This window comes from Channa argus, chromosome 15 (genome assembly GCF_033026475.1).
Source record: "Channa argus isolate prfri chromosome 15, Channa argus male v1.0, whole genome shotgun sequence".
Lineage (NCBI taxonomy): Eukaryota > Metazoa > Chordata > Actinopteri > Anabantiformes > Channidae > Channa > Channa argus.
In genome coordinates, this window is record NC_090211.1 from 10827503 (window position 1) to 10850567 (window position 23065).

The 23065-nt window shown below is 40.7% G+C and overlaps 3 protein-coding genes across 5 annotated transcripts; 1 reads left to right on the forward strand and 2 right to left on the reverse strand.

Moving 5' to 3' along the window:
• Nucleotides 1-335: 335 nt before the first annotated feature.
• Nucleotides 336-1168, forward strand: LOC137100546 (hemoglobin subunit beta-2-like). The gene is made up of 3 exons (XM_067478425.1): nt 336-491; nt 618-840; nt 956-1168. Exons 1-3 carry the CDS (start codon nt 400-402, stop codon nt 1082-1084), a joined length of 444 nt encoding a protein of 147 aa, XP_067334526.1. The 5' UTR covers nt 336-399; the 3' UTR covers nt 1085-1168.
• A 1447-nt stretch (nt 1169-2615) lies between these two features.
• LOC137099851 (hemoglobin embryonic subunit alpha-like) lies at nt 2616-3447 on the reverse strand. The gene is made up of 3 exons (XM_067477189.1): nt 3292-3447; nt 2991-3198; nt 2616-2836 (listed from the first exon to the last, which is right to left on the reverse strand). The coding sequence occupies exons 1-3, from the start codon at nt 3387-3389 to the stop codon at nt 2708-2710; spliced, it is 435 nt and encodes a 144-aa protein (XP_067333290.1). The 5' UTR covers nt 3390-3447; the 3' UTR covers nt 2616-2707.
• A 2329-nt stretch (nt 3448-5776) lies between these two features.
• kank2 (KN motif and ankyrin repeat domains 2) lies at nt 5777-21800 on the reverse strand. 3 transcript variants are annotated; one of them, XM_067477187.1, is made up of 14 exons: nt 21682-21752; nt 20661-20894; nt 15795-15878; nt 12679-12756; nt 11051-12406; nt 10419-10628; nt 10225-10333; nt 9372-9980; nt 9208-9295; nt 8766-8985; nt 8246-8388; nt 7918-8118; nt 7728-7826; nt 5777-7196 (listed from the first exon to the last, which is right to left on the reverse strand). In XM_067477187.1, the coding sequence occupies exons 4-14, from the start codon at nt 12713-12715 to the stop codon at nt 7140-7142; spliced, it is 3129 nt and encodes a 1042-aa protein (XP_067333288.1). In that variant the 5' UTR covers nt 12716-12756; nt 15795-15878; nt 20661-20894; nt 21682-21752; the 3' UTR covers nt 5777-7139. The 3 variants fall into 3 exon arrangements, with proteins under 3 accessions (XP_067333288.1, XP_067333287.1, XP_067333289.1); XM_067477186.1 differs by lacking the exon at nt 20661-20894 and having other exon boundaries at nt 21682-21798; XM_067477188.1 differs by lacking the exons at nt 9372-9980; nt 20661-20894 and having other exon boundaries at nt 21682-21800.
• Nucleotides 21801-23065: the final 1265 nt, after the last annotated feature.

Sequence of the window (23065 nt, forward strand, 5' to 3'; positions counted from 1 at the left end):
GATGCCGTTGAAGACACGTTTTGTATCTGCTGCCGATTTATTTGTCTTTTTTTTTTTTTATTTGGTTTTTAATTTACAAGCTGTAATATGTGTATTCATCATGAAAGTGAAGTGCACAATAATACATGTGCAACTAGTGATTATTTGTTTGCCGAGCTGTAAAATAGTAAGGGTCGTGTGGGGGGAAGCCAACACTTTTTTGGTATTACTGTTCCCTCCCTCTGTCTCAGAACAGATACGCCCTTCTCTGTCTTATCATTGTTGCAACTCACTTATCCGGCTCATCATCCAGCCAATCGCTTGGCTCTGGGAGGGGAGGAGGGCTGCTTTAAAAGCTGCATCTGGTGCCAGTAATGACAGGATCTTCTGAACTGCGCAGAAAAACCTACAGCTGCCAAAATGGTTGAATGGACAGACTTCGAGCGCGCCACCATCCAGGACATCTTCTCCAAGATTGACCCTGACGTCGTGGGCCCTGCTGCTCTTGTCAGGTCAGACACGGTTCATGTTCTGCATGAACAGTATTTTATGATTATTAATGTAGTCAATGCGCAAAATGAGATTTTCCTAAAACCACGTGATCTCTTGATGTAACACATTTCCACCTGTTCTCTCAGGTGTCTGGTTGTCTACCCCTGGACTCAGAGGTATTTCGGTAAATTTGGCAACCTCTACAACGCTGCTGCAATCACATCCAATCCCAACGTTATAGCTCATGGAAAAGTGGTCCTGAACGGTCTGCAGCGGGCTGTGAAGAACATGGACAACATCAAGGCCACATATGCTGAGCTGAGCGTGCTGCACTCCGAGAAACTGAACGTGGACCCAGACAACTTCAAGGTATGAGGTTATGAGACTAATGCAGTTATTGTTCTCCATGTTTAACGATTGCTTCAAAAATGCCTCAGCTTTCATATTGTTGATGTGATGTTTTCTGGTCCCTATTGTGCTGCAGCTGCTGGCCGATTGTCTGTCCATTGTCGTCGCTGCTCAGTTGGGTAAAGACTTCACTGGTGACGTCCAGGCAGCTTTCCAGAAGTTCCTGGCCGTGGTGGTGTCCGCTCTGGGAAGACAGTACCACTAGAGACCTGTGGCACAGGACAAGACCATCACATGCTGGTTATTTGGCTAGAGTTTTAAATAAAATGTAAAAATTATAAAAATGCAACATGTTCATTCGTTATTGGATCTCGATGTAAACAGACATTTAATTCGAAAAAGGATTATTCAACTCTGAACATGACACAATTTTGTCAATAATGAGACTCCACATGCAGAACATTGAAAATTACCCTCTGCTGCCTCACGTTAAATATAAATAAATTATTGTTGCTGTAATGTTTTACTCAGACTAAAAGCAGGTGGGATTTCGTATTTTGTTTGTGATCTGAATTTAAACGACCAAACGTCACGTTACTAGTTACATGTTATTCAGAACAGTCACTACGTGCGGAATAATCCTTCATGAAAAACATATAATATATATATAATATATATTAATGAGAGACCTTTATAATGTTTATTCGAAGTACAAACCTCAATACTCAAGTAAAAGTGCAAGTATTTCCCTAACAAATGCTCTTCTACGAAGTACCACTTTAACCTTTTGTTCATGTTCTAACTTTTAGTTAAAATCCAAAAGTACTAGTGCTGCACTAAGAAAACCATCTGTTTTTACAAATGTTCATTTTGATGGTGATAACATGAATGTCGAAGTTTCAATCAGTTTTTAACCAGATTTAAAAGAGGCATAATTTTCGCGATTTAAGTGTGAAACTAAATTTTGAGCTAATTTTAATGACTTAATGTACTGACATGCGGTAAATCCACATTAACACGTTATAAATTATAATTTTGTAACAAAGAACCGTCATCTAAGATAAGTAACTAAAACTGTAAAATACATTAAGTAAAGTAAAAATAAAATTGACTCCAGTAAAGTACAAGTACTGCACATTTGCACTTAAGTACAGTACTTGAGTACATGTAATTAGTTACATACCAGGACTTTAATATAACAGGCTATTATAACAATGATTACAAGGGGATTTTGTTGGTTAAATTAAATCACATTTCTAAAAATATTTTAAATATTCATATTTTGAAAAACGTCAAAGGCAACGTTTTTATATTTGAACTCATACGTGCATACGAAAGTGTGTCATTTATGATAGTTTAACTGATTTTAGATAAAGTCAAAAACAGTTTAAATATCAGTTAAGTTACCCAAGGTTTAGTGTTCACAAAAGTTTTGGTTTTTTTTTTCTAAAAAAAGAGGTAGGATGTTTTGATTATCAAAGCATTGATCGATATGTAGTGACTGACTAATGAAATGATCAACTCACGCTGAAGCTGTATAAAATATTTATAATGAATCTTTTTCTATTGTCAGAGAAGTTAGAAATCACGGCGAAAAAAATAAAAGCTCACTGAGTCTCATTATTCGTTTGTTAACTAATGCAAAACGATGTTCTCAAGAACATATAGTGTATTTTTTATGAATTAAGTTAAAGTGTGTAAATGTTATTTTTACTTGGGTTCAAACGTTCTGCTATTGAATTGATACTCAAATATGAACCAAACAATCTGAGAAGAACCACAAAAACAAACATTGCTTTGTGTTTTTGCAGACACGTTTTTATTAATAATCTCACAGAGAAAGCTCATGCTTCAAACTCATCATCTTATCGTCATCTTCTTGTACAGTTTATCTGTATTTCTCAGACAGTGCACCGGCCACAGCAGCAAGAAACTTGTCCATAGCCACGTGGACCTCAGGGGTGAACTCGTTGGGCATCTTGATGGCGAAAACCACGAGAAGGTTGTGGGAGAGAATCTGTGGGGAAAACAATAAACGTAGTTTGATTATTTTATTTCTAAAAATTCTAATATCCACTCAACTCGGTGGATCATTGAAATTGCAATGTCTGAAAATTGCCTAAAACACTTAGTTTTGACACTTCTCATAAAGTAAGTCTTTGGCTCAGCACCTTGAAGTTAGCAGGGTCCACTCTCAGAGTGAAGGCGTGCAGCTCACTGAGACTCAGAAGACCCGCAGCCAGGTCGTCAATTTTGGCCACAGCATCAGCAACTCCATTCATGATGGTCTTTCCGTGCTTCTTCACTTGGGCAGAGTCCGGGCTCAGGTCCTTCCAGTGGGAGAAGTAGGTCTTGGTCTGGGGGTAAACCACCAGCATCCTGTGGAAAACGTGTAAATGACAGAGTGGATGTGAATCAGTCAGTCAGTGTTGGAGGATGTGGCATCAGTAGTCAGCATGTTCTCATATTTACCTGGCCAGGGCATCAGCGCCGATGTCCTCCGCCTTCCCGGATGCCTTAGCCCAGAAGGCCTTGACTGTGTCCTTGTCCTTAGCACTGAGACTGGTCATCTTGCTTTTGTCTGACTGTTTGCCAAATGCTGGGATCAGTCTAAACTGCGGGGGTTTTATGCTGGAAGCAGAGAGTGGACACACCCGGGACCACCTCCAAGATAGACCACATGAGGCGGTCCCAGTGATGGGCTGCAGCCTGTATGAGATAAACTACGACCTCCCCACTGCGGCTCTGAACCCAAAAACTCAAACTCAATCATTGTTAGTAATGATTATAGACAAAAATTTAAAAATACTGGCATATTTAAAGTATAATAGAGATGTGAGTGTGAATGGTTGTCTGTCTGTGCATGTCTCTCTGTGTTGACCCTGAGATAGACTGTTGACTTGTCCAGGGTGTATACCGGCTCTCGCCCAATGACAGGTGATAGGCTTCAGTCCCCTATAACCCTGAACAGGATACCTGGTAACTGATGTATAAATGTTCATCTGACAATAAAATTGAAACGTTCAACAAAAAATATAAAAGCAGCATCCTAAAATGAAAGTATATTTTATAGTCTGTCATCACATAAAATTTTCAGAGCTGTCCTCTATTCAAGCTTGAAAGACAGAGACCGAGCAGAGAAACAAAATGATAAATCTATTCCATGCAACCAACGTAATGTCAATAGATATATCCTTTGGAAAGCTTCCAATGCAGAGTAAAATATTTTTTCTATTGTTTTCAACGCATGATGTATTTCTAAGAGTTATCTACACTGTTAGGGTGGATCCACTCAAAAGAAGGTTCAGATAAGCCTTGTTCCTCAGTGTCTTGTTCAGCTGATATCTAGTGTTAAGTTGAAAGCTGTCGCTTTACATAACTTCATATAGAACAGATACGCAAAAAAATTATCGATGGCCACAAAGTCAGGAGCTACATTTGGGATCAGTTCGAATCTTCTTACTGTAAATTGTCAATGTTCTTTTTTTATCGACAACGTTTAATGCACGTTCAGCTGGCACAAATGTTCCCTCATCTTAAATTAATCAAAGCAGATTGTAATTAATTTAATAAGGGGCGTGTAAACTTTTGCACTAATATAATAATTATAATAACTTCTTTTGATTATTTTATTTAATTGCAACTTATTTTTAATACTATTTTGTTATGGTTAAGTCTGCATAACCTTTATGCCATTTTAATGAAAGTGGGATGTAAACCTAAATCTAAAACTAACAAAATAAAAATGCACATCCAGCTAGTACAGATGGTCTTTCACCAAAAAAGATAAACTGCTTTCGGCTTGTCTCTTCAGGTGTCGCCACAGTCAAACGTGATCTTTAAGTTTATTTGGCCTGAGTTTTTTACCCCAGATGCCCTTCCTGCGGTAACCCCATTATATCTGAAATTAGTGCAACCGTTTTCATCCCTCTTGATAAATAATTCAAAATTAACTTAAATTATTTTCTGTTTCAATGCGCATTAAATACGTAGATTTAAAATATAATTGTTTTGCCCAGCTGTAAATGAATCCTCATGTTTGTTGCTGTCTGATTTACAGTGGTCTACAGTGATCACAATCACTGCTTCCCTAGCATGACATTGCAATAAAAAAAATAGATTCAAATGCGTATTCAACACTTGGAGACACTGTAGCTCAATTAGAAAATATAATAGTCATGTCATTTGGCTGATTTATCTGGGTGAAAGACAAAGTTTCAATAAGTAATTTGGAATTAAAAATAGTTTGGCTGGGAGGTAAACATTTTACCATAAAAGTAATGATATGATGCAGCCAGACGGAACAGCTTTCATATGTTTAATAACAGAGATTTCTGAGAAGGCCAGCTGGACTGGAGCTCTGACAGAGTTTTTCTTGGAGATTGTGACCAGTGCACTTACTGAGCCAATTTAATAAACATGACTAATACCAGAAAAGCTTAATGTAAACATTAAGTAGTTGGTGTAGTTTGTACAAAACAAACAGAAAACAGACCCCTGATAGACTCCCAAATGAACACTAGTTATTTCCTATGGGAAACATTTGGGAAAATTCATCTTAATTCATCCATTTCAGATTAAACTAGATGCCACCGGGATAAAGGATTCATTTATAATAGAGCATGTTACCAAAGCTCTGATAGATTTAACAGGTTTGGCGCTATTAATGGATAATATACTAATAGTAAACCTGGCCCAGCGCAGTTCTTGAGACAATTTAAGCTGCTGTTTGTGTTGGAGCGCCCCCTACTGTACCTTCTCCAATATTAATAATAATCATATAAATAATATATGAAACTTGAGTTTGCCAGCCAGAGAAAAACGTGAAAATTTTGATTATTTTATTTTTATAAGCAATATGACTTTATTAAAAATTGCTATGATGTAATATAGGCTAGTGCGAAACCACTGAGGGGAACTTGCAAAGAACAGCAATATTGAATAATTGAAAAAGAAACAGAGTGATCAACATTTATTGTTTCATTGTTTTTTTTCCAAAATGCACAAATTAGAAGAAGAGAATTACAATCTAGAATTTTACATAAACCTTCATCTAACATACAGAGCTGTGCGATTACATTAAGTAGGTGTGAGTTTTAAAATTCTAAATGTATAAAAAGATACTTAAATTAAAAAATTGAGTTTATAAAAATTCAGTCATTTAAAAGAGAATATGAAAATTGTGAAAAACATTAAAAAGTAATAGACATCAACGGTCTATGCACTTTTGTTCAAGGAATTTGATTTTAGGCAGAATAACTACCAGTTCATTTTGACATATATTATTTTGATATTCATATCTTACATCACATGGCCTGTTTCAACCCCAATCACTTTCTGATTCCAAAACAAATCTTACCGGTAGGACCACAACCAAGGTGGCTTCACCAGTACATTCAATCATTCAATCCAAGATGCCTTCAAATATAAAAATACAAATACCATAGTACCATATCCTTTAGAGAATAAAGCTCTTTCGTCTTCCATACTGATGCTAGGCTGCGTTAATTTCGCACCACAATATGCTTGCCACAGAATTGACTGAAGTGATACATCTTTGGGTTGAATTAGGGAAATGTAGTTGTAGCCACAAAATAAAAAAATTGTCCTCTGGTTAAAAAGGTCTAAAAACATAACTTTTGCTTGGGAAAAAAAAATTGTGATCCTTGGCGTTCCTGAATAAACTCAGAATAAAATATCCTTATCAAAAATACTCTAGTGGAAATAAACCTTAAGTATAAATACGGAAATATTGTTGAAGTGGTGTTTTCTGTTCTGTAACACCAATGAGCTAGTTGAGGCAAGGACACTTCATCTTCCATGCTGGTGGCTTTTGTTATTCCAGATGACTGATAATGTGTGACAGCTCTTGAAGACATTAAAATGAAAACATATTCCTGTAATCCACATGAAAACACACAAGCGTATATGAAATTTGTAATGTAATTTTGTGAACAGTTTTGACTTGTAAGTGCCACTAAAACAGTGCTGACAACTGGATTACTGCAAGGCAGAACTAGTGTTTATACAGCTTTTCTAGATGTTCAGTTTTTCAGATTGTACTATACAAGAACTCTATGTTATCAACCAACACTGTGATTAAAATAATACTGTACAACAAGAAATGGATGGCAGCTGTCATGTATTAATCTGCACATTTGAATGTAGTTAAATTATAGAAGGTGAACACACACACACACACACACACACACACATACACAAACCTTTTCTTACACAAAATAAAAAAACACACACACACAGTATAATATGAGTAGTTGAAGTGGCTGTAGAGCTGCTGTTAGAGGCAGAGGCAAGATGATTTATTTTGTTTCACCAGTAGGAGGAGAAGAACCCAAGAGAGGAGACTTGGGTGAAACCTAGACATTATTTAAAAAAAGAAGACATTATAGTTAGAAGATAAATTTGAGGTCATTTGTGACTGTTTGTGTGTTTTGGGGTGAAACTACTTTAATCCTTAGCTGGGGCCAAACATACTGCAGATTGAGTTTTGCTAATATATACAGCAGAAAAACTGTCTGTAAATGTATCGAAATGATAAGTACCCGCTGTGTATAGTGAAATCTAGGTTGTATAAAACATTACAGCCAATGTTTAGAATTTAAAGAAAAATTCCAACTTTAGCGATATGTATGCTTGTATCATACAGCTTAGCATCAAATGTGTTAATTTAGTGTTTGCTGGTCACATCTATCACTTCTTCAGTGACTTAAATTTACCAGAATAACCGTGTCCACCTTTTTTTAGGGAAAGAGGTCATGGACACATTTCTGAATACTTTCTTCCTTGTCTATAACAGGTTTTGTTTCCTTGTTGAATGGTGGTCAAAAATGGTTACTCTTCCCCTATTACAACACTACATGCAGCTAGCAGCATATGAAAACACTTACAGGGGAAGGAGGCTTTGCAAAGTTGAGGTGAGCATAAAGAAGCACAGCTATGTCATTCTGGCTGGCCTCCAGGGCAATGGACAGTGCAGTGCTGCCGTCCTGTACGATGCAAACATGAGAACGACGATGAGATGATGGGTTTGGGCAAAAGTAGCAAGAAAGAGAAAAAAACTTAATGTACTATCCTTACATTATCTGTGAGAGTGGCATCACAGCCTGGCACAGACAGCAGCTGACGCACAATGTCCACGTGACCATGTTCACAGGCGCACATAAGTGCTGTGGAGCCATCATCATCGCGAATGTTGACCTGCGCCCCACAGGACAGCAGCGCCCGCACCATGTCTCCTCGACCATGACTCACCGCAAGCATCAGTGCCGTCTGACCGGCCTGCAGACACACATTTTTCAAAGTCTTTAAACTCACTTTCAACATGAGATAGTACTGTTACCACTTTACATACAGAGTGCGCGGTTCATGACATGCAGTAAGATCTAATGAGCACTAGAGGGCGCACCTGACTGGCCTTCGCATTGACATCGCCTGTTCGCAGCAGCTGGAGGACAGTTTGAAGGTCACTGTCAGAGTGGAAGGCAGCCAGAGCCGTCAGCATGATGGCAGTGTAGCCTGCTTTGTTCTGCTTGTCAGCATTACACAGACCTGTCAGGTATATGGGGCAATCAGTGTGATGGGTGATATAACAGCATCACCAACAACTGATATTCAGACACTCATGATGACAAGAAGACATGCAAGATACAGGACATGACACATTAGCTAACACAAAATTAGCTATCAATTTTTATAATTTCTCAACCACAATATTTCAAGGCAAAACATTTTTGTTTAAACAGACAGCAGTTTGAAATATAGGATTTTGTATCAGGAAAACACAAAAACATTTTGGCTCAGTGGAATGAAGACGAGTTCAACTTGTGACAGTTTGAATAAATTATTTGAGTAGTCTTATTTTCTTCTTCTCTCATTTGTCTTCAAATACTCTCGGTTTCACATGCACATGCTCACACCAAGCTCACCAGTATCCAGCAGCAGCTTCACCACAGGGAAGTTAGAGTGGGAGACGGTGTAGTGAAGCGCTGTATTCCCGTTGCCGTCTGCCATGTTGATCACAAACTCCAGCAGCTGAGGGGAGATTGAGGCGAAGGCATCCATGTAGGCCTTGACAACAGCTGTGTCTGCTGCTTTGTGACAGGACACGCGCAGCCACTCCTGCAGCACGGTGGTGTAGGCTGCCCTCTGAGATCAGACACAATGAGGACGTTTACAGACAAGTAATCCTGTTTAAAATTTTCATAAATGTTGTGTCAAGACCAAGTTCATGACATTCTGAGGACAATATCAGAATTGGAAGGTGTTTTATCTTGGTCGTTTCTGTGTGTAGCTGTCAATATAATTGCTTTAAGAAAAAGGGACATTCCTGGATTTCATTCTCCTGGTTGAATGAAATTGACAACTTACTGCTCCTTGTTGGCTGAAGGCATTGGGGTCCCCCAGGGCTTTCTGCAGGGTGTAAAGAGCTGACATCAGGCTGTCACTTATTTCCAGTCTGAGAAACACAAGGTGATAACATCAGTCACAGATGGTCAAACACATGTCCATCTGTTAACCATGTGCACATTTACCTGACTTGTTTGGTTGATGCTGTGGTATTTGTGATGCTGTCAACTGCTGGTTTTGACTCGGACTGGCTGGAGAGGACAGTTGTACCTGACTCTATGGTGTGCTGCTGGTTCGTAATCTTGGTGGTTTTAGTGTCACACGGTGACGAAGAAGAGGTAAATGAGGACTTTAAAGAGCCTTGCTCAGGAGGGGATTCAGTGTATGATGTTGTGGAGGTGAGCCCCGGGGTTTGCTTCTCCAATAACTGGCTGGCAGCCTTGTTAGCTGGACATGAAGGAGTCAGGGTGCGGTAAGAGGCTGGTGGCTGTGACACGCATTTTTGGACAACTGCGTCTGTTGCTGGTGACTGGGGGGCTTTGTTTAGCACTTTTGTTTCTACAGATGGAGACTGCTTGGGAATCTGCTCTGAGCCTAGAACTATGGCTGGTAGATTTGCAACAGGCTGCTGAGGAACATTGCTTTCTTGGGGCTGGGAAGTCTTGGTGGGGCTTGTTTCCACATGCTGGACTGTAGGCTCTGGTAGTTTTTCTCTAGCTTCATGATATTCACTAGAGTCACTTCCTTCATCTGAGCTCTCGCTGCTGCTGTTGTCTGATGATGTGGACTCATAGCTGCAAGACAATAATGTTTCCCTAGCAAACAAGTCTGTGCACCTCACATCTGCTTAACTGTTAATTCAAATACATTTGCATAGTGGAACACAAGCCATTTGGGTACTACAAACTCTGTGTTTGTGAACATTTGAGAGCATTTTCTTCTCTCTTCCAAATGCACAACTAAGAGTAAATTACTAGAGATCTATAATTACCACATTGTTCAGAATATGGTTGGTGGTCTGCAACAACTGACCCTTACCCTCCATTGACACCAATGAACTGTAGGTTTTTCTTGGTGGTTGGAGATCCTGGTTCACCTTCTGCTTTCCGCTTCATAATGGACCTTAGAGAGGACTGGGGAGATGAGGCTGGAAAAGATAACAGTGAACATAGTATAATTAGAAGTCAGAATGATGATCAAGAAGTGCTTTGAATCCAGATCAGGCTACTTACCTGTCTTAGGGCCTTCTTGGGACTGGACAGCCTCTGTGTTTGAATGCAGGTGCGTTTCTCCTTCTTTGGAATACATTAAATCAATCTGATTCCCAGATGAGCCTACGGCAATGCCAGGAGTAGCTACAGGTACCGAAGTGGACACTTCGCTCTTTAGGACATCACGCACCTGCTTAGAGCTGACCGCAATTGGAAACTCAACTGGAAGATCTATGAGAACGAAAAAAGGACTTATCAACCTTAACTTACCAAATGTCGAATGGGAGTTTACAAAAAGAACAAAAGAAACTACTTTATATAAAATTTTTCATTAAAAGTGAACGGAAACTCACTGCAAATTATATAATGGCTACATTTGTGCAACCTAATGCAATTTTAGACAATAGAGTGCAATAATTTCTGGCTCAAAATGTGTTGTTCTGGTGTCAGAGAGGTACTTATTCACATTTTCATTTAAATTGATTCACATTTTTTAGTCCAACACACCTTCCATTCAGGCGACATTTATTGACTCATTATAAGCTTCAAAAAGGGCAGTTTCATAGCACTGCAATAGGCTTTTCAAATAAAAATAATAAACTTGTAAATCAGTGCCCTTGATCATACACTACCAGGTAAATCCAGACCTTCACCTTGTTCTCTATGGTGTCCCTCCACAACTCCAACAGCTGGTTGCAGAGCCGGAGAGCTGCAGCTCTCCGCTCGCAGCAGTGTGCCCACCTCTACCACGGTAGGCTGCTCCAAGGTGTACACCTGGATTCCCACAGTTCTCTGTTCCCTCTGTTGGGGCTGCTGTGTGAAGCTGACCAGAGTGTGCAGACTGCCGCCTTGTGGCTCCTGCCAACCCATGCTGGTAGCCATAACTGGATGCTCTGCCTGAGGGGTTTTCTTTAGTGCTGTTACCTGCTGTTGTGCAGCCTGCAGCTCCTGCATCGTCCTCTTTATCTTGCCCTCAAGCTGACAAACTTGATTCCTAAGAGCCACTGTTTCTGGCAGAAGACCCAGATCCTCCTCCCGAACCCAGACTCCCACCTGACAACTACTCCTCGAGTATTCCGGTCCGACTCCTATAGTGCGCACTTCCTGCTTTGCATCTGGTCGTGCTCCACTCACTATCACTGTGTCCTCAATCTCACACCCTGAATCTTGTTTGGAGCCCTCAGGTGTGGTGGAAGACAGTGGCCCTGCTGGCATGTTGCTGCTCTGAGCTCCAGTGCTTGACTCTTCTTCAGGGATGTCGATGTAGAGTTCCCCACGTGGCCGACCTCGGTTGAAGCCCAGAGTGTGTCCCAAAAACTTCTGGCTCTTCAGCTGGACACTGAGTTGCCGTTTCTCCTCTTGCAGCACAGAAATTTTGACCTGCAGCACAGGAATGGTTTTCACCTGCTCCTCAAGCTCCTTAATCTTCCTGAGAGCTGCTGCCATCTGCTCCCTGATGTGCTGGAGGTGGGCTGGGGTTGGGGTCACTGGAGTGGAGAGTCCAGAGCTCATCGGGGTAAAGGATCCACCACCACCCTGGGACCGGTTGAAGCTGTGTGCACTGCTGATGGAGGTATTAGAGCCTGCCACACTGCTATGCATGCTGCCCAGGTTGGAGAACCTCCGCCCCTCCTTCTCCTCTTCCAGCTTCCTTCGTGCATCCAACAGGGTCTTCTCTACCCGGGCAGAGCTGAAGGTGGGCCTCTGTGACGTGTGGTAGCCTGGGGCACAATAGGAGAAGGAGGAGTGTCGGCTGTCTATGCTGGCATTGGAGCAAAGGGACTCTGTGGATGTCCACCAGGAGCCAGTGTACCCATACCCACGAGGCAGGGAGCCATAGCGTGGCCGGCGTTGGACAGGAACCTTCTTGATAGTGTTTCCCTTCTCTATGTCATTAACATATTTAAGAAAGTCTAGGTCCAAACGATAGCCATAGGGGGTCTCCACTGAGTAGGGTGCCTCCTGTTCCTTTCCATGCAGAGAAGGAGGAGCTGGTGGGTTGAGTTTCCCTGAGAGGGAAGGAAATCAACTTTAAAAAAAACAGAAACTCTGGAAATCTGTGTCTAATCTTGGGCTCAGACTTCAGAAAATAGCATTAACTCTATTTATGTATGCACTTTAAAATAACCTCAGAATTAAGTACAAAGTGAACCTGACCTTGTAAATGCAGGGATTTTACAACAGTTAAAATACTTGCAAGTTATCTGAAAGCTCAAATCCTACTAATATGAGAATAAATGTGCTGAATGTTGGGTATGATTAGTAAGAATAAAGAGTGCACCTGGGAAGCCTGGATCCATATGCAGCACCTGAGCCATAATGAGCCTGTGGCTGGTATAAAACACCCACTAACTCTCACCTGTGGAGACACAGATACATGTTAATAATTTTAATGTCAATGCCATTTTTAAAATTGTATCTTTTGTCATATAGTAATGACAAGACAGGAGTTAATTCAATAAAACATGATTGTTAATTTCCAACAGAAACATGTTAAGATCGGTATATATGGAGATTATACAGATGTACTTTACATATGGCTTCTATTCGACCTTACTATTCTTCAAGTGTGATGGTCCAAAAATAATCATACTTTGCTATTTTACCCCCTTGGTATCCTCTCTAGTTTTATCTCTAATTTTTAGAGCACAGTGGGTCACAGTGGAGTGTGTATTTGTTTCTGTTCTTAGCACTGGGAGAAGTGAAGTTACAGGGGAAAGTTTCCTGGCACTTACTTCCAGGACAGAGGTTTGAGACTGCTAGTTACAACCTTATTAGGAATCATCTGCACACACTAACTTAGCCTCTCAATTTAGGGTTTACATACACACTCTCCTCTTCTCCCCTCACTTTCTCCAAATATTTCTCCTCCTCTTTGTTCTCTCTGTGCTTTTCTGGTGCTTTCGTCCCTATCAACATCAGCTGATGATCAGGAGGTTTAAGCTGCTCTCTCTTTCCTTCCACATTCACTCTCTTTGAAACAGAATCTATAGTGAATCGCTGAGAACATACAGTAACACAATGCATTATCACAGCAGAGCTAATGTATTTTGAACCTTTATAAACAAAAGATTGTGTCTTTTCCTCCCATTAAGAGCAATACAGGATCAGCAGTGAGGCAGCTCCTACAAAGCTTGTGTCTCTGAGATTGTGTCTACTTACAAAAGATTAACTTTCTAGGTCACTTTGTGGTAACTCTGGATGTAATGTTTAAGCCATCCACAGCATTAGCCAGTTGAAAACCATTAAATTGCTTAAATTTTAAAGAGCTAACATCATAAGTTTTGACCACAAACCTCTGCTTTATTGTGTCTAAAGGAAAAGCAGTTTGATTCATCTTCAGAAGGAATGGAGTCTCTCCTTCTCAAATTCGAGCTCCCCCTGACTCTCGCTGTCTTGTGACCCTAGTCAGTGCTTGCTCATTTGTGAAAAATAAGACACTTGGAAATAGTGACTAGAGTGATTTGGTATTTTTCAAGTCCTGTATTCAGTTTAATGTCTCAGAGTTATTTCCCTTATCTGTGTTCCTTTCACAACCCCCTCATTCCAAAACTCTCACACACAGTAGGGCAGACTGTGGTGCAGGAGGTAGAGCGGTTGTCCACCAATCTTGAACAAGACACTGAACCCCAACTTAGTTGCTCCCTGTGAGCGTTGGCCAGTTGCATAGAAGCTCCCTCATCAGTGTGTGAGTGTGTGTGCAAATGCGAGTGCGAATGGGTGGACGAGAAGAAATGTAAATCACTTTGACTACCAATAGGTGGAAAGGAGCTATATAAGTGCAGACTATTTATCATTACAGGGGTAAGGAAAAATATTGCATAAAGTATGTGCACATACTGGCCTTTGTTTACAATTATAGAGGCTTCTCATGTGCAGGTTTTAAAAAAGTAGTTGTAGTAAATATGAAGTAATTATTTCATATTACTCACAAAGAAATTATCAGGTGATGAAATGCTAAAAATGGTAACAAGACTAAAGCACTCATTACAGAAGGCAAAAAAAAACCTTTAAAAGGACTGGAATATTTTTTATTAAACATTAACAATAAGAATTAAAGGCAACTCAGGTGGGTTTTGACCCCCTGCCTTTATCTCACCATGCAAGTCTTTCCAGGGACAAATAAAAGTGTTTGATTAGCGGCAACATGCGGGAATGTGAGAATATGACAGAGATAAGGGGAGTAGTTGTGAGTGGGAGGAGCATGTGTGTGTGAAAAACTGAGTGAGAGAAAAAATGTACACAGGAGGGTGGAGGACAGTGCTGACAGGGGACACTTGATGAGATATAATTATAGTCTGCAGTTAGACAACGAAACATGCCAGCCCAGCAGACATGACGGCTGACAGTGTCCACCCGATTCCTCTTCGAATTCCAAAATGTGGTTTTCTAACTCCTTCAAATCTTATCTACACAAAAACTATCAAGCTATTCTCTCCTTCAAATGTCCCTCTCTTTATTGCTCCTCTAGGTGCCAGTCTTCCCACAGCACCCTCTTACTGTCCACGCAATAAGGCCTCCACATCTGCTTCTTCAACAGTGGATCACTGGACGTTTCAGTTGTGTTTGGTGTGTCTGTATTCCTTGTGAGGAGAAGAGCGTGTGGAATTGAGGGGTGGAGTGTTCCTCCCTCACTGTTGAATTTCAAACTGAGCTCCTTTAAGATTATATCTGAGCAAAAACCAGTGTGCCACGCACCTGTACTTCAGACAAGGACCAGGACAAAATGTCTTGCACCCATTACGCTCCCCTACCTCCCTATACAGCTGCACATCATACCAACGGATGTTAACATTGCCTGGTCTACTTCCTCCCATTCCCTGCTATTAAGATTAGGACAACCTCTGGGGGATAAGATGCAGTTCATCCAGCACAAATTACACGTCTGTGGTATGTCCAGTAAGATTTCAGAAGAAGAACTATAGTGTAGCTTCGTTGACCTCTTACGGCAACCTGTGAAAAATGGTATTTTGTACAAACCTGGTGGCTTCAAGTTTATTCATTAACAACCAAATGTCTGGATGCTAGTTAGAGGTTTAAAAACTATGTTTAATTTACAGTCTGTATATGGATTTGTGTGTCCTTGGTGTATCAGAGGACTGAGACCACCCTGAAGAGTAATTTAAAATGCTAGACTTCGTTTCGAGGTCAGCTCTCCCAAGTTCATCAAACTCATTTCTTCCATTTACTGAGTTACCTTATTATTATTGCCATTACAAAGGATTAGGCCCCAGAATTGCTAAGTCAGAAATATCACTCTTCCCACCACCCAATGAAGATCTTTGTGGATTTTTCCACTGCCTTTCTGAATCTCCCAGCCTTAATGATTGCTATTCTGCTCAAGCTTGGAAACGTTTTGTGAATTAGGAAAAGAGGGATTTATTTTCCGCTTCGTACCAGGTACCAGGCTGCTAGGATGGGATCTCTCCTCCCCAGGCTCCTTGTTCTTGCTTCCTTTTATTGCACTCTTACAGTCAGCCCCTGTGGGAAACAAGTTGAAAACAACAAATTTAACTTTGACAGTCACAGGTTTTGACAGTTTGTAGCTCAGAATAAAAATTTACTTCAGAAAAGATGCCTCAAATATCTGTTAAAAAGTGTTGTCTCAGACATAAGAAGAGACTTACTACAAAAAAATGTTGCCCACGCATGACTATAAACACAGGTTTCAAAGCCAGAAAAACACATTCCAAAACATTTCAGTGGTTTTGACTGACACACCGGATGTGAATAATATACTGTATCCCCATGAAATGCCAGTCACTCTCTGAGATGTGAAGCCTGATCCATGCATATCCTTTCTCCTCCTCTCCCAGCTTTCTAGAAACACTTTGTGCAACCCCATTCCCTTCTCCAGTTCTCCAGTCTCTCTAAATCAATTCAAGGCGAGGAGACACCCTGATATGTGATTGGACAATGTTTCTGTTTTCTTACTTCTGTGGCTAACACTTTTAATTCTATTGCATTGACGTAAACACACCTCCCCGTTTCTTCACAAGAAAATCATCTGCACAGATCACCTTTAAAAACGTAAAGCCATACTGATTTCCCCAGCCTTTGAATGCCTCATGGAAATCGGAGACTAGAAGCTTGTCCTGTAACTACTGTGTGCATGTCCGCCAGATAAGCTGCATGACTGTGTCTGCTGATTCTCATACTTTGACTTCGGCTGCTCAAAGTCGAACTGCTGTGCAAGTGCATTCGACATTTTGTTGGAGGGTCTCACAACCTAAAAATGCTGATGGATGACCTTTACATAATACCATAACATGACTTGTTGTTGTTCACTCCATTGTTTCAGATTGTTGTCAAGCAGAATGCCACTGAGGGTGGAGGGGTGGGGGATAAGTGGACCTTTTCGGCTGAAACGACAGCCAAATCACAAAGAGCCATTCATTCAGCCCCTAGTTCCACAGCTGGTTCTAATATAAAGCAAGGAGGGGCATCTGAGAAAGCGAGACAGAGAGAAACAGTGTGCATGTGAGTGTGTGACAAGGAAATTTGGCTCAAAACAAACAAACAGTTGATGAAATGTGGTTATGGACACACACACAGACAGAAACTGGAAAGACAAGAAGCAGGATGAAGTGATTTGTGTCTAGATCTAGAAGTGTCCAAGGCTCCAAACACAGCTATCAGTGCTGGTAATTATGCAGGACACTGAAGGAAACATCTTACGAATAGATAGCTGACTGAATACAGCAGCATATACATTAATGCAATACCTCTGTTGGTGCAGACTGCAAATACTTGCGTAACACAAATACCAAATGTTACAGAAGGCAACTTGAACTCCAATCAACTCCCACACTGCACAGATAAAAACACCAGCACACCAACACTGTCCAAGGCCTGGCAACTCCCACGGATCAGCAAACACAGCTGTAGCTTTTAAATTGATTTATTAATGTACGGCCCTGGATGATAATGACAGGCGAGTGATTTAGCTGTTTTTAATTCACTTATCTAAGAAATCTCACAAATCTAAGAATATGATGTATTTTCAATGTGTTATTTCCCAGTAATTAAGACCATTTTTAACAAGACCCTGGTCACAAAATGCAGCTTTTTCTAACGTCAACGTCCAGAAAACTCAGTGTAAGTGGGTTGACAGTGTAAGTTGCAAGATTATATGCCACTCTCATCATACCAAGCTAATTGCTGTGTCTAAACAGAGACAAAATATAGCAAGAGGCTGTGGTCAGACGAAGAAAGGGTTACAGGAAAGTGGGCTCCATCTTTCTGTTCCCCAAGGATCCAGAAACAAACTAGTCACTTCCTCCCAGCCCAGGAGAAAGGGTAACAGGGAGAAGGAAAACGTAAACGAGGAAAAAAAGGAGCAGGAGTAAGAGAGAGAGGGAAAGCAGCGGAGAGCAGTACAGTATGTAAGGGAGGGTGGGAGAGAAGGAGTGGGAATGTGAGGAAAGAAAGGCACAACTGCAAGAGGAGGGGGGGAAGAAAAAAATGCTGCTGAGATGTAGATGGAAACTTCACAAATGAAAAGGCCACGACTGTTCTCAGTTTTTGGACTCCACCAGTATGAATCACAGCAAAGCCTGCTGCTGAGAGACCCTGCTGCCAGCATCTAGTCTACTCCCCGTTAACACAGGAAGAACCATCCAGAAGATTACATAGATGCCTGCAAAACCAGTCACAATGAGTAAATAAACTTTCAAAGGACCCTTTCTCATAATCTTATATAGCTCCACCTAGAAGATTACCATCATTTATGCATTCCACTCCTTAAAACAGACAATAGAGAATCCCTATGAGAAACTGCACTTTGCCTAACTAAATAAAGATTATTATAGTTTTTTTTCTCTGTAACAGACCATAAAAAACTATATATATAAACATACAGAAGAGTTTTAAACAAACAAAACCCAGAAGGCGTGCTTGTTGATCTAGCTACTTCTTTGTCCCCTTTTTACTCCACAGCACAGATAGTTTCATTCAGCCAACTGGTCTCGAATGAATAATTAATAAGAAAACAATTACAACAGTTTTTATGCAGGGAAAGAATGCTAAATGCAGAACCAACAGGAACAATTTGTCACCAGACTGGGCACAATGTGACTGACCAGCATACGTCACTGCTTGACAGACAGGGGCCTTTATAATGAGGCCAGATGATGTCATATCAACATGGGAATACAGTGTGCACTTGTGGAGGGTTTTCGACTAATTTGGGCTTTAAACTTAGGACAGTGAAATCATAACCTTGTGGGACTTCTCTCGCTCTTCAGCAAAAAGGCTGTGTTTTTTACATTAGGGAGTGGTGGTATGACGGAGCAGACGGAGCTGGGCTGAGCAGTCTGGTGCTGGCTAGCGTATGGCCAAAGGGTGGGGCCATGCAGCTCACATTACTCCTGGAACAGGAGTAGAATAAATACCCGCCAGTCTGTTATTGGACAATGTGCTGACCTCCAACAGGAAACCGAACAAGGGTGGGACTGAGCAGCAAGAAGCAGCACCAGAAGACACAAAAATTCCTGTGCAGTTGTGGAGGTGGGGATTAAGAATGATGCTGAGCAGCGGGGCACAGGTTTGCATTGTTTTGAGGAAACTGCGAGGTCAGAAGGGGAGGAAGACAAACTCCAGACAGGAATAGTGGGGAGAGTGAGACTGGGGCTAGAATTTAAAGATCAGGTCAACGTGTGTTAGGGTGGTACGGAGCAGACAGCACTGCCGAGCAGTGGAAGTAATCTCACCGAAGTGAAGATGTTGTTAAGTGGTTTCTTCTAAGGGATCTTATCAATTACTTCCTGATTCAGAGAGACCCTCTAATCAAAAGACACTGTGGACATAAAAACAACAAAACAGGCCAAGAAAATCTTTGTGTACTTTACTCATATCACTTTTCTGAGTGATTAATGTATTAAAGGAGAATAAGTCAGATTACTCAGGCAGATAATAAAGTACTATAGTACTTTAGAAGCCAGAATAGATCATATGTTCCCTGAAAACAGACATTACTCAAAATAGTTAGATAGGAGTACTAACCCTCACATTGGGAATTACAGTTCTACTGTGCATGAACTTTTATCCCTAATTTGTAGGTTCTTGAAAATAAGCAAATAAATAAAACAACTTTGCTACATGTGTTTAAACTGAAGCTCCTTTGAAAACATTACAGATCCTTAATCACCAACTTCCCCCACTTCAAATGATGAAAATCTAACAACTGCTGTGTATTGTTTTAAAAGAACAGATGATTTATTGTGTAATAAAGCTGTCCAGAAAAGCTAATCAGTAGTAGACACAAGACAGTGACAGACAATCTCCTGCAGGTTCAGGGTGTAATTTCATTAGCCTCACTGAACCATTTAAATGCCCGGCGTGTGGCCCAGTGTGCAAATGGGGTTTATAACCCTGCATTCCACTACAGCACCCCTGGTCCAAATGCTGCAATGAGACAATCACATTCCACATTGGGGAAAAAAATGCTGAAGGAAACTCCAGCTGTAGACAATCCTGGCTAGAGGATCCCAAACTTGCAGTCTAGGGGACTCCTATTGGCCTCTTGGGATTCAAGGGGCTCCCCAGGCAAACTAGGATGCTTCCTTCCACTCAGTCACTGGATCTCAAAACAACACGGAAATACTTAATTTCAAGCATAGCTGAAATGAATACTGTACAACTCTGCAAGAAATCCTACCTTCCTAAAGGGTATACTGGCTAGTTTTTGTTGACAGCCATTATGGTTGTGGTGTTGTTGGAATATGGAGAGGATTATGATTGGTAAATGTAAGCACATACTAACTAGTAGACTAAATGTCATGTGTACAGACCACTGACCTGCTCATGTAACACCATAAATAACAGGATAGAGTGCCATGCAGCCACTAAAGTACAGTTTCTGGATATTAGCTGGTAGGAGATTTAATGCAGCCAGAAGCCCATTACAAAGCAACAGGACAGTGGTGTATTGTATATTGCAGTGTAACGGGCTGATGAGTACACCACCACATCCTGCCAAGTTCCTGCATGTCATTCATCAAAACAGCATCTGATGTGTTTACTGATGTATCTGGAGAGTGTGCCACACATACCACACAAGACATCCCGTCCTACGTACTTTGTAACAATAATTCATATAAACATAACTCAATTACAATATTTTGATAGTGAAACATGAGTATTTGCACTTTGTCGTCTCAGACACCACTTAATAAAGAATAAAGATAAATCAATGATAATTCGTGTAAAAGGGCAAGTAATGACACAACACATGTAGTGCATCTGTTGTTTAGATTTGTTTACCTTCTTCCTGCCCCTGCCTGCTGACATACAGCTCCATCAGACCTTATCCATCTTCTGAAGGGTATAAACTCCCAGCCTGAATCTCCAGAGACAAGAGACCAGCTATATGCGGTAAGACGAGCAAACGTGGGACGCAGCAACGAAACGCTGATGAACATCTGGAAGTGATGAAAACTTGGAGAATGCACGGACCCACCCTCTCCCCCGGGTCATTAGTCTTCGTTACGCTTTTCGCTTTTTTAATGAAACATAAAAAAGGGTTGGATAGTTGCAACAGATCATGGGTAAGGCACGAGGAAAAGTTTCATAATGAGGGCGAAATGACATCCAAATGTGCTGATTATGGCTTCAATAAATTTCCGCGATTGAGAAGATTTGATAATACAACATTTTACTGTGGGATGGCGCCAACACTGAAACTCCTGCTTCAATCAATAAAAAGTTTAGGTCGTGTGGTAACATGCCCGTCTGCAAGACTCCAAAACAATGCACAAAGCACATAATGCACTGTACAGCGACAGCCACCTATATGAAAATGCAAAGCTTTTCTAGAGATAATTCCCCATATGATAATTCAACCCAATGACATCAGTTCAGAATGACATGTACACTTTTTTGGTAAACAAGAAAAGTATGATTAGGATAGAGATTTGTGGTTCACGGGGCTCCTCGCCATCATAGCCTTCAGTGATGCTCCAACAAAAAGACGCACCAGGAGCGAGCACGACGTTCAGTTAAACACATTTCTTAAGGTAAAAATAGCACATAGAGATAAAAGCAAGGGACCCAAATAATGGGGAAAAAACGGACAGGAGTAGTATGGTCGAAGCTGGTTTGCTTTAGGAGGATAATGGATCCGTTATTTCGGAAAGAGAGGGAGAGAGCACCAGGGGGGACGAGCAGGAGCGACGCTTCACAAAGAAGTCCCACTTACAAGACGACGCTTTAAAACACTAACCGACAAACAAAAGACCGAGACGCTTTTCAAACGGAGGAACTTTAGGGTTTTTCCTGATCTTACCTGCCCTCTGGAAAGCCTTTCAAACGCCTCGGCCCAGGAGCGCTCACTGACAGAGAGACAAAAACACCGCAGCCAAGATGCTCCGCGCTCCCTCCCCTGCTCTTCTTAAAGGGCCAGTACACCTCCATCCTCCCCAGGCACGTGAGAGCCTTTCATTTACAAGCATGCACTTACCTACGAGAGGTCCTCCAAGGCACTCCGAGGTTCTCCATCAGCTTTCACAGAACATTCATGCTCCAGTGTTACTCCACTACAAGAATTGCATGGAAAAACCTTGCACAAAAGTGTAAGTGCAATTTACTACCTATAAAAAGACATCCCTGTGAGCGTGGTTCAAACTAAAGATTACAGATACATTACTATGTATGTAGCATTTTTACATGTTGTTGGCTGTGCAGCTAGTTAAAGCAAAGCAATACTGCTGGCTGTAACATTTTGGAACATCACCTGACAGCACTCTAAACTCCTTAAAAGGTACACAAGGCCATCAGAACACAATCCCACATGATACACACGCAAAAACAATTTTGTGGTAATCCTGCATTTCTGGCAGGAAATTACTACCAAACTTATTAGTCACTGTCCAAAACCAAACATTTTGAGAAAGTTTCCTCAAAGCATCTAAACTGGTCTATTGTTTTTAATGTAATTTTTTTTTTATGCATATTAGTGCCGGTGTTGGCCCAATGAAACCTTTGAGGAGTTCTATTTCTCTGTCAGCTGATACTGCAGTCCTCCATTCCCTTGTGATTTTAGTCATCGCTCCATCTGGAGAGAAAGTTTGCTTGTTAACTGGAATATTTTAAGTTTTGAGCTGTGATTGGCTGAGCCACTGTCTATGAGTCTATAATGTTCCTGATCATAAACAGAGGGCTTGGCTTTGGTAAGTTAGATAAACACTGCAGGCTATAATGTGGATCATACTACAGTCACAGGAAATGAGAATATTGTTAAATGCAACAAAGGCCAGTAAGGATTCTGGATCAAACAGATCTTTGCCATCATTTCATACCCTTTAGTAAGAAGTTTAAACTTTCCCAAATTATTTTATTGTTATTATGTGTGTTATTATATCTATATCTATATATCTAGATCTAGATCTAGATATCTATAGATATAGATATATATAAATATGGATATAGATATATCGATATAGATATCTATATTTATATATATCTATAGATCTATAGATCTATATATAAAAGAGCCCAGAGAGCTCAGTTAGTAAAGCATCAGATGGCTCAAGTTCCTGTTTGGACAGATATACTTTCAAGAATTTACCCATTGTGGGATCAATAAAGTCTTACCTTATCTCTTAACAGTAAACAAAATGTAAAGTTTAGTTTTTAAAGTGACAACTAATACACCATTAGAAAAACACCAT